Source organism: Vipera ursinii (genome assembly GCF_947247035.1).
Source record: "Vipera ursinii genome assembly, chromosome: 2".
Lineage (NCBI taxonomy): Eukaryota > Metazoa > Chordata > Lepidosauria > Squamata > Viperidae > Vipera > Vipera ursinii.
Window position 1 is genome coordinate 213,261,667 of NC_139513.1, and position 12,084 is coordinate 213,273,750.

The window sequence follows — 12,084 nt, forward strand, 5'->3', positions numbered from 1 at the left end:
ACTAGATGTCCTGAATGCTTTAATCCAACCATTAGTATTCCAAAACATCCATACCTCTTCTTCAGCAGCATGGCCAGTTCCATCCTGAATGGACCATCATTCGTACTATGTCATCAATAATTTTGCTATCCATGTGAGGTTCTTTTTGCAAAATACAACAATGGTTTATCATTGGCTTCTCCCCCATTAAATTATGCTTTTGCTATTGTCATTAACATGTTTGTCTATCTCCAGAACCTATCTGTATTGCTGTTGTCAGATATAGTCACCTGCTTGCTTTAGAGGGAAATCTAGGATGGTCTTAGGTGACTTTGGTGGATCCATTACAAATACCTCAGTTACAAACTTGGAATATAATTTGTTACTAACAAGTAGTCAATGGAATTGCTTCAGCACAGATATAGTATGTACATAACAAAATATTCCATTGAATATCTGAACCACTACATTCTATATCAACTGCAGCTATATAAGACATATTATAATAATCCAAATGGGAGATTACCAATTCTTGAATTACAGTAGCCAGGCTATCTGCTCATTAAATGGAATAAGTAACATTCTATCTGAGGGTAATAATCATAGCCTGTCAAGCTCAGGAAATTAGGAGTCCAGACATTTCAAATGAATATAGATATATTGTATGCTACTGCCCTCTACAAGAATCTGAACTACAGGACTTCCAGTCTTGCATCATAGTGACGCAGCCGAGGGATTGCAGTGCTCTGCATCCCACGGCTGGTTTTGCCCTGACAGGGGACCCTAAACGGGTCTGAAGTTGCCCCAGAGAGGCAGCAAAGAAGGAGCCCCCCCGATGATCGCAGAATGATGGCAGTCAATTCGTTTCATCTGGGGGAAGCCCTCCAAACTGACAGGAGAAAGGCTAGCTATACCTTGGTGACTAGCCCAAGCTACCGGCAGCTGAAGTCCAAAAGCATTAACCAGAACAATAGTTAACAGCGTGCTTGGAACTGGGTGAGAATATCTATCTTCTCTCTTCTATTTTGTAACTGATTTCCTGGAAAAGATCCCCAAGAAGAAAAAAATCCTCCCAAAGTGAGAAGGAAGGGGACCACACCCCTACCCTTCCATAGACAGAAGCGGCGATTTAATTTTTATGGGAGAAAGAAATATATTGAAATGAAGTTAATAATACTACAGTATGGATAAATCTGAAAATTATGAAAACTGTTAAGATTTCACATCTGAAAAAGTATTGATGAAAATACAGGAAAATAATTCTTTATTTTAAAAGTTGGAAAATGAATAGCTACTGACATCTAGTGGAGGATTAGAGCATGGAACAGCAGCTCCATTGACTCAGAAATTGGGAAGATGCCCAGAAATAAAGAACAACTTGTTCCTTTGAACCTCAGTGACTTCTAACTAAAGAGAGAACAGCTGGGAACAGAGTTCTCACTACTACAGAGTGAGAACTATATTTGTTTTAAAAACTGCTGACCTTCTGGGATTATAAACACTTATTGAGCTGTGATCTCTAAGCTCAAGAATTACTAGCAGAGAAAGAAAAACCTTGACTTTTGGCTAAACTTCTAGGGAAAGCTCTTAGGTGGTTAAAAATTCTGGACTGCAATTTTGGCTGGCTAACAATTGTAAGACCCCTGAATAGAAGAACTGTTATAAAATAGTGCTTTTAGTGGTGCTTTGACAATTAGAAATGCATTGGATTATAAAAACCACATATAAAGATAAGAATTATACAAGATTTGGTTGTCTGGACTTTAAGATTGGCTGGTTTGACAAGGCTAATCACAGAGACTATGGTACCTATCTGGAGGGGGGAGATAAAATGGATGTTGCATACCTATCTAAAAGTGGCAGGAAACCACACCTAATATCTCCTTCTGAAGGCCCCAGTCTGGAACATCAGAGATCTGCAGGAGCAATACTCCAAGACAAGGCAAATATTTTCCAGGAAGAAATGACAGATTCAAATGACAATGGTTTCAAATCATGATGAGATTAAAAACAAATTTGATGACATAAATGAGCCCATCTTTAACCTAAACCTACAATTAAAAACCTCTCAGAAAACAACAAAGAATGAACAAACAAACCAGATAGCGAACATAAACCAGAGGATAGTGACCCAAAGAGGAAAGCTACAAATTAAGAAAACTAAAGCTTAATGCAAAACAAGAAAGAAAGAAAGAAAGAAAGAAAGAAAGAAAGAAAGAAAGAAAGAAAGAAAGAAAGAAAGAGAAAATTTGCCACAACAATGGAATGGAAAAGATATCTTATTTTTCAGGGCTTCAAAATAAACTTGAAGATAGGAAAGAAGATCTAACAAAATGGATTGTAGAGCAGCCAAGAGAATCATTAGAGTTTGGGAGACAAAAAACACACATCCTACCTAATTTGTCTTTTCTATTCCCAGCAACATTAACAAAAATACAGGAAGAATCCCCTGGCAAGCTGGACACATTGACTTGGAAAGCTACTTGTCAAAAGAAGAAGGCTAGTGTTATATTCAAGACATTTGATTCAACTTACCAGATGGAATACTATCTAATTAAACACTTGTTTGAATATGGTTAAAAGGATAGATAAATTATGGATATAAAGGTGCCCTACAGTAAGAGGGATAAGATATACAAGTAGTATAGTACTTTTTATAATATATGAGATGTAAAAATATTGGGATGGTCTATCTCAGGGGTAGGCAACCTCGGCTCTTTTATGACTCATGGACTTCAACTCCCAGAATTCCTGAGTCAGCATAGCATAGCTGACTCAGGAATTCTGGGAGTTGAAGTCCATGAGTCATAAAAGAGCCGAGGTTGCCTACCCCTGGTCTATGTGAATGAAAAGTTTGGATACTTAAAGGTAATTAACTTTGAGAAAATTATGACTGATAGGAATGGTTTGAATACAGAGGGGAAATTAAGCTTAAATAAGAATCTTGAAAACAGGACATATAGTGACTTAATAAGATGACTTTTATAAATACAATTTAAACATAAGCTGATCAGAAAAGATGTTCCTGTTATTTGTATAAACACAAGAAAAATGTCTATATCCAACCTTGTATGTATCAAAACTATTAAGAATTATATTTGTTTAACGTTGACAAAAGGAGAATACTACAGGAAGAGAAGATCAAGGAAATATATCATTAATATATTGAATCTGAAATTATAGAAATTAATTATTATTGATTGTTGTTTAAATATATGAACCCAGACAACACACTGTTAACTAAGCACTAAAAATTGTTATTGTAAAAAAATCAATTATATATATATATATATATTTAAAAAAGAATCTGAACTACTAATGGTCAAAGCAAATTGGTAGTATCGTGTTTCCCCGAAAATAAGACCCGGTCTTTTTTTTCTGTCCAAAAGAGGCACCAGGTCTTATTTTCAGATGGGGGGGTCTTTTCCACTCATCCCGCAGTGGTAGCACCAACAGCCCCACCCAGCCACCCCACTTCTTCTGCGGCTGAAGGAGTAGCTGCATTCTTCAGCTGAGAATGGAGCTCTGGCCTGCATTTTGCTGTCAGAGGCCTTTCCTCTAGTTGGTTGGTTCTCAGCTGCACAAGGAAATGCCTCTGATGGCAAAATGCAGGCCCGAGCTTCATTCTCAGCTACAGAATAAAGCTGCTCCTTCGGCTGCAAAAGAGGTGGGCCAGTGAGGCAAGTGTCGATCCATAGGAGGCCTGGCTGCAATGGTAAGATCCACCCCCACCCTAGCTAGATTTTTAGGTGTGCGCCTCACCCTAAAACTAGGGCTTATTTTCAGGGTAGGTCTTACTTTTGGGGAAACACAGTAGATAAAGGTGAATGGAATTCAATGTTGGCTGGACTTAGATCTCTTGGGGACACGAAGGACTCAAGGGACTAAAGGGAACTGATGAAGCTTCTCGGATGGGAAGCAAAATGTTTTCTTCTTTCTCAAGAAAAAACAAAAACAGTCTGGTTGCCTTTTGAGAAAGCACCTTTGAGAAGGGACTCAAGACCGATGAGCCATTTGACCCCTCCCTCAGGTTCAGCCTAGTCATCTCCTACACAGTCCTGAAGACAGAAGTTGTTGGGCTTTAATGCCAATAAGAATTTTAGGAATGTGACTCAGCATGGTATTTGGGAAGTAGTGCAATTTGATTTAGAACAAGCAAATTCCCTCAGTTCTTGTGAGGTGGATTAGATAGGAAACATGGTCAGATGAGTTAATTCTCCTTTATCATAAGGTTATATTAATAGAATCTTGTAAGTCTGACAATACATATCTCTCTCTCTCTCTCTCTCTCTCTCTCTCTCTCTCTCTCTCTCTCTCTCTCTCTCTCTCCATCCCCTTACAGCACAAAAAACTAAGGAGGATTCCTTCTGGGCTGCTTTTCCCACCCACATTCCTGCACTGGCTAAGCTGGGTTTTTTTTCCCTGGCTGTTTCCTCAGTTGAGTCCCTTCTCCCTGCCTCCCAAGGTCCCACATCCGTTATTGTAGAAATCACCTATCTATAGAGGATTTGTCTTCTCTAGATGGAATTTAGGTTTTCTGGTTTCTATCCAGCCTTTTGGGCTGCAGACACTGCTTCTGAATATGTACACCTTCTCTTGCTTCAAGCTCAGTTGAGCAAAAAGGACAAGATTTGCTGCTGCTGCTGCTGCTACTTCTGCTTCTGCTGCTGCTTCTGATGATGATGATGATGATGTAATTTATTCAGTCATGTCCGAGTCTTGGCTATTCTGTGGGCCAGGTCTCTCCACATCTTCCGATCCTGCACTACGTTTACTCATCATACTTTGTCCTAAAAACTCTGATGACCATTCTTAAGTCTTACCTGTTAAGGTATAAATCACCTTAGTAGAGGGCGAAGGACCGTGCTTCAGAAGATGCATGATGTGCATGAAGGAAGGAAATAAAACACGACGCATAATCTTACTAAATACCTTTTAGTATTTAGTAAGTAACAGCAAAGTGAAAGACAATAAAGAATAACTGTGAGAACTTTTTCTAGACATGCACACTAAACAATCTGAAACCATAACATATGGGATTCACTATGGTTACCAGATACGTTATCACAACAGGTGCAGAGAGCAGGGGAAATGTACAGTTAGAAATGAACTTTTCTGACGAACTAAAAAAACGTGCAGTGACATTACCTGTATGTTTGAAGATGTCCAGAAGAAAATAGGATCTTGCAGTAGTCCGCCAGAGCAGCTAGACTTTCAAGGCATAGTGACAAAATGGGCCTCTCCTCATATGTAGAACAGGGTACCTGACCTACAGACACTGTCCAAAAGAGAATCATGCTATCAAAAGACAGAGATTAAGCAGAATTAGTAAAAGTACACTTTCTCTATTTCTTTCTACAAAGGACTATTCTTACAGTTTGCACACTTATGTACCACCCCTTTCTAAACGACTGTGTATATCTGTGTTTTTGTGTATGTCTGGTTGTATATCCATCTCTGTTCCTTAAAAGAATCAGCACCATAAAATCTGCTAAAAAACTCAAAATTGTTTATGTACAGATTATAGGCCCATATCTATATAAATAGATATAAGGAAGAGGCTTGTCTCAAACTTGGTGGCAATTTGTTTGATAGACTACAATTTGATTGATAATGACGGAATTTACTATTGATGCTTCACGTATCCATAGAAGAATCTTCAGAAAATGCTCTACCACAGTGAGTGTTGTAGTCTATATGAGAACGGGAAATCTTATAAATATCTTGGATTTAAGACTAAGGGAGACATGATAGCAGTATTCCAATATTTGAGGGGCTGCCACAAGGATGAGGAGGTCAAACTATTTTCCAAAGCACCAGAGGGCAGGAGAAGAAACAATGGATGGAAACTAATGAAGGAGAGAAGCAACCTAGAACTAGGGAGAAATTTCCTAATGGTGAGGACAATCAACCAGTGGAAGGACTTGCCTTCAGAAGTTGTGGATGCTCCATCATTGGAGGCTTTCAAAAAGAGACTGGACAACCATTTGTCTGAAATGGTATAGGGTCTCCTGCTTGGAGTAGATAACCTCCAAGGAAATGGTGAGATTCAGCTGGTTCACACCACTTTGGCAGAACAGGTAGCTAGTTGTTGTTGTTGTTGTTGTTGTTGCAAGACCCAGAATGGACTTCCGGAAGCGACATCCACACAGAAAACCGGTTGTTCATCTATTTGAATCCCACCACTGCTCCAAGGTCCCTTCCAATTCTGTTATTCTATGTTCCAAGCTGCTTAAGTCTTTGTAATTAAAGTGAGCACTTTGGATTATGCTTATAGAATTATTGGTGATTGATATAACTTCTGAGGAGCTTAACTGCTTCCTGTGCAGCCACCTTCTGTGACTCTCCGACCATCTTCAGATTTGATTTATAAAAAAGCATCTTGTGATCATGCAAATTCGAAGCTAATAGCACATATGTCTCCGACGTCCAGTCTCTCTCTACCAGGCAGGGGTGCAGATGGTGTGTCCACTCTACAGCGTAGATATCCAGCATCCCACAGATTGAAAATCTGTTCATTAAGAATGAATGTGACTTTATGCAGAACAAGCATATCACCTTAATTCTGAAGTCCAGCTTATAGAAACAAGAACAGCTCCCTATTATCCAAATGTCATCTTGGCTTTTTCTTTATATAGGTGCCCTTATTAGAGTTTGCAGCAATGCAGATATTGTAGGCATTTTTAACTTTGAGCGTGCAGAGAAGGAGAAATATTAATGGTACCTTGACTCCAACTCTCTCTATGATGTTCCTTAGCAGTTTCATAGGTGTTAAATTACACAAGATAAAGATGAGCCCTTGTAAAGTTCTGAAAAATTCCTAAGGGGTTAAACACAGGACTTCCAATAACTACCATCTGTTATTATCGGGGGGGGGAGGGGCATGCCTCATGATCTTCAAACTGGATTCTGTACCAGGATTTATATATTTCCAAACCTCAAAGTAAAATACTGAATAAGGAGCACATTGTGAAGTATAACTGAGAAAACTCGTGCATGAATTGATCGTTAACCAAATGCCATGGTTTTCATTATGACTATGTATTGCATTCTCAAAATAATCTTAACCCATTGCCATTTCTCTTATTTTATGGTGGGTCAAAGGTCATTAAACATGGCCGCTCATTAAAAATCTCTGTCTAATGTTGCTGCTTAATCCAATATCAGGATTTCTATTTTATTGCGTTTGCCGCAGGGATCTTGTTTTTACACTCAAAGTCCGGTGTCATTACTGGCCTACACAGTGGACCCGCAAGAGAAATTTCTTGGCATAAGGGTAGTGTTTTTAAATATTTCAGGGGTTTCTACTGCCCTTGTAATGGTCAAGGTGTTCCTGTCAATATTTAATTTGTATTGACCCACGACTCGATTACAATGCATAATGCTGATTGCATCTGTCTTCCAATAAAATCGCAGGCTGTATGTGACAAAAGTCTATTGATACATTTGATCTGGCTTGACAGAAAGAAAGGAGGAAAAATGCTGACTTTTCCACATTCTCTTGCATGACTTGTATATTATTAGCCAGGAGAAAAGTGGGACAATATCCTGAAACATTCGTCAATTTCTCCATTTCTGTGCTCGCATATACACCGAGATGCAGATTGTTTAAAAGGAGTTAGAGCAAAATCTTCACTCAGTGAACATTGGTTGCCACAAAGCAGGCGTTAATTGATCAAAATGCATTTATTCTGCATTTCTAAAACCTCTGATTCCAAAGGATGCCTCCTGAGAGGTTACTTAATTGAAAGTATGAAGGCCTTATAAGGTTATAGAAAGCTGATTTCCTCAACTGTGTTGGAGGTTGATTTTTTTGTTCTGTTTAAGATAAATCTTTTGGGATAATTTATTTACTCATATGTAACTTATTTACACTAATTTAAATGGATATAATTTAACTCTGGATTCAGTCCAATGATCTGAAGGAACTTTCCATTGCATCACTGTCTACATTATTCTCATTCTTCTTCTTCCCTTGAATACACACAAACACGTGATTTTAGGAGCAATCCTCTTTTATTTTATTATGCACATATGCTTTATCAGTTTTTTGTTTGGTTCTTTGGAACATCCTTCCTCACCCCTTAAAATTAAATGCATCATCTTCTCGGTCCCATTTGTCCTCTAAAGCAATAAGATTCACATTATGCATTTCTAGGGGTTAATCAAATATTATAACATTCCTTTTTATTTTCCCTAGAAATCGTGAACTATTATGATGTTCTTTTTAAAACATACACACATCTTCCTTCTTTCTATTACAAACATTCCACAGCAAACTTGATATTCATGAAACATTTCCTTCAGGATAACCTGAAGCTATGCAAGCTTTGATAACAATGCACTGAGGCTGAATTATTATTTCTAAACTATAGTACCCTTCTTCTTCCAAGTTCAACCATTTCTAAACATCTTTTGTCAATTGCACGTCAAACATGGAATCTTTGGCATTCGAACAAGCATAACAACTTCTAGCTACTCTGAGGGTGAATGAATTTGATCACAACCTATTGACGTCAGTAGGGCTGATGGAGCCAGAAGCTTGCAAATACAAAGTACAAGATAACCCAGAGGCCCATTGGGTCATCCTTTGAGAGAAAGATAGTGCAACCTGAATGACCAAAATGAACATTAAATTTTAGGCTGACCATTTCCCCCCAACATTAGTCCCGTGATCATATATATCAGACATGTCAAACACAAGGCCCGGGGGCCAGATCCAGCCAGCGAAGTGGTTTCATGTGGCCCACAAACCATCCTGGAAACAGTGAGGGAACGGCCCCTACTGCCTTGGCCCCGGCCCAGGCCGGTCGGGAGCCAATGTACAATTTCGTGGTGGCCATCTATGCTGAAATGCATTCAGTCATAGCTCCACAAGGCCGTCTGGAAACAACAAGGGACCAGCCCCAGCTGTGTCGGCCCCGCCCCCTGGGCATGCGCTGGGGAAGTATCACCCTTTGTGAGGAATGAAAACAAGCTGCGTTTCTTGCCTGTTTTTCTCCCTCTGTCATCTCAAATATTTTCCCACAAGGAAGGAAGGAAGGAAGGAAGGAAGGAAGGAAGGAAGGAAGGAAGGAAGGAAGGAAGGAAGGAAGGAAGGAGAGGGAGGGTCTGAGGGAAGTCCTGCCTTAGTCCTTCCCTGCTACCCTTTCACCATCCCCTTGCCCCCTCCTCCTGGCCTATCCTGGAGGTCTCCCATCCTATTGCTAAGGAAGCTTTGGATACAAAGCCAGGTCTCCTAACATGGAGAGGGAGTGGGCCTCCCTCTTGACTTTGCCCTTGTACCCATCATGAGCAACCTGGCTAAGGAGAGCAAGCACAGCAGCAGCAGCCTTGAGGAGGACGTAAGTGCAGCTGGGCGCCCCGTTGGGGAAGTGGGGCCGGGCTTAGTGCCACGGGTGCTTGAGGGCTGGGCAGGGCATTTGACCTCCATGCCACTGTCCAGCCCCCCCCCCACGTGGCCTGAGAGGAACAGTGAGGCTCCTCTAGTGGACCATGCTTTGGCACTTGCCCCGGTCCCATCTCCTTCTGCCAGAGACTTTCAGATCTGTCCCACTCCTGCCCAGGTCCCCTTAGGACCCCTTGATGCAAATGATGTAGAACTGGCCATGCCCACCCAGTAGGTCACACGTACTCCAGCCATGCCCACCCAGTAGGCCACTCCCACCCTGGCCACATCCACCTGCCCCCCTGAGGGCAACCGCAATGCTGATGCGGCCCTCAATGAAATTGAGTTTGACACCCCTGATATATATCATAAATAGAAATATAATTGTAATGACAACTAAACTTCAATAATACATCAATATTTACTAAAAAGATCAATAGAATAACTATGGTGGGCAAAAAAAATCAGTGGGAATGGGAGGGGCTTCCAACTTCCTTCTGGCTTCCCCAATGACTGTGAGAAGCTTCCTCCATTTGCGAGAAGCTGGCAGGGAACATCAGAAACTAAGATCACGTGAGAGCGAGGATGCTGCAATGACCACAACATTGAAAATAAAACTGGTCGGAACATGGTGGGAATTTCAGTTTCACAAGAGTAATGAATCCCAGATTTTTTTAAAAAAACATTATTTAAATTAGTGGATTTTAAAAGTGTTGGGAAGCGAAAGGCAAGGGAGAAAAAGAAAGGTACACCCAATTGAATGCAGAATTCCAGAGAATAGCTAGAAGAGACAAGAATGCCTTCTTAAATGAACAGTGCAAAGAAATAGAAGAAAACAATAAGCTTTATTACGTCAAGTAATAAATCCATACAAAGAGGCAAAGTTGCAGTTTAAATCCAGGGAAGGGAAAATTGTTAATCTGAGGCTGAATTGGCTGTTTTCGGCTTGGGAGGAAGGTGTGCCTTTTGGTGGGGGATGGCTGTGGGAAACTCATGCAAAGAAAGAGACATTTTGAAGGATACCATTTACGGTTTGTGTGCCAAAAGAATACCGCTCGAGATGTTTATGGTGCTTGAAGGACAGATGGCAGGGAAAGAGCCTTGGTGGAGCAGTGGGCTAATGCCTCCTTAAGTAACACCAGCTGCCTGCAATTATTGCAGGTTCGAGTCCCAACAGGCTCAAGGTTGACTCAGCCTTCCATCCTTCCGAGGTAGGTAAAATGAGGACCCAGATTGTTGGGGGCAATAAGCTGACTTTGTAATAATGCCGCTTGGGGGGGGGGCGAAAGCCCTAATAAGCAGGCATATACATAGAATGAAGGCTATTGCTAAGCACATTGATTTGTGCTTCTTAGATTGTAAGCCGCCCTGAGTCTTTGGAGAAGGGCGGGATATAAATGGGATAAAAAAATAAATTATAACTCCTCCAGCTTACAAACAGTTCCTGAAATGGTTGGGCTGAAAGGCAAGTTAATTTGGGGCGATTAAGGCAAATTTTTCTTTCCCCAAAGAGGCTAAACCTGCAAATCCTAAGCATTCTACTTGATGCATTGTAAAGAATTCTGGTTTTTTTGCTTCATTTTGTGGATGCCCACAAGCTCATCCACATAATGGTATGGTCCTGCCCTCCCAGGCACACAAAACGATTCGATGCATTGTACAAAAGACCTCAGTAACATAGGGGGATTTCGATTAGGGAAATCTGTCCAGCTTTATTTCAGCGAGGAATCTCTGGAAAACCTCAACTGGCCCTGAATGCAGACTGGAAAACAATCTTAAAAGGGGATGTGAGTCTGGAGAGCGACCACAGAAGTTGAGAGGAGACGTTGGGTGTAGGAAAAGCCTGTTCCCGATTAGGAGGAGAATTTGGGTTGAAAAAGGAAAAAAACCCAACAACAATAATTTCCATTTATCCCAAGGGGTGGCTTTGCATAAATTGATCCAGGCTGGCTTGGCTGCCTGCTGAAACCAAGGGTCAAAAGTCATTTGTGAGAGAACAGAAAGAAACATCTGAGTGGGAGCAGGAATTCAACCAGACATGCAGATCCATTTTTGAAAAGGACAATATCCCAAACCAGGAAGAGGACACACAGTGCTGGCAGTTTGAAGGGTGGCTCTGCCTGTTTCCAGAGGAAATGGGGTCTCTCTTGGAGGCAGGGGGCCGAAGGGGTGGGGGGTGGGGAAGCCAAATCTTAGGATCTTGCATTTCTCTCAGTCTCTGCTAAACATTCCTGTACCAGTCTTCTGGCGTGGATGATGCCTCGTTTTAGCCTTTCCATGGCACTTTTGCTTCCAGCATAAGTAGGTCTGATTTCTTTCCCTAATTCTTCTATGATGGTCAGGAGTTCTGCATATTTGCTCTGAGGGACTTGATTGCTGCCAGTGATCTGCCCTCCTTGCATGTAGCCTAGAGAAGGGGGTCTGTAGTCATTAATCAGATGTCGGTACTGCCCCAAGCCGGCCATGCAGGTAGAAGGGGAATGAGCTGGCCCCAGGGGCTTGTAGGACATGCGGGCACCAGGAGGCTCCGGAGCCAGCACGCCCGGTGAGGTCCACGTCACCTTCGCTAGCAGAGGAGGAGGAGGAGGAGGAGGAGGAGGAGGAGGAGGAGGAGGCTAGTCTAGAAGAAAACAATAGAATAGGGAGGACCAGAGATCTCTTCAAAAAAATTGGAGAGATGAAGGGAACATTTCATGCAAAAATGGGCATGATAAAGG

At 41.3% G+C, this 12,084-nt stretch overlaps 1 protein-coding gene across 1 annotated transcript; it reads right to left on the bottom strand.

Annotated features, from left to right (window-relative positions):
• Positions 1-11,559: 11,559 nt before the first annotated feature.
• LOC310637042 (cyclin-dependent kinase 2-associated protein 1-like) lies at positions 11,560-11,832 on the bottom strand (the record flags this gene model as incomplete). Its single annotated transcript, XM_083357308.1, has 1 exon — positions 11,560-11,832. The coding sequence occupies one exon, from the start codon at positions 11,830-11,832 to the stop codon at positions 11,560-11,562; it is 273 nt and encodes a 90-aa protein (XP_083213434.1).
• Between the last annotated feature and the right edge of the window lie 252 nt (positions 11,833-12,084).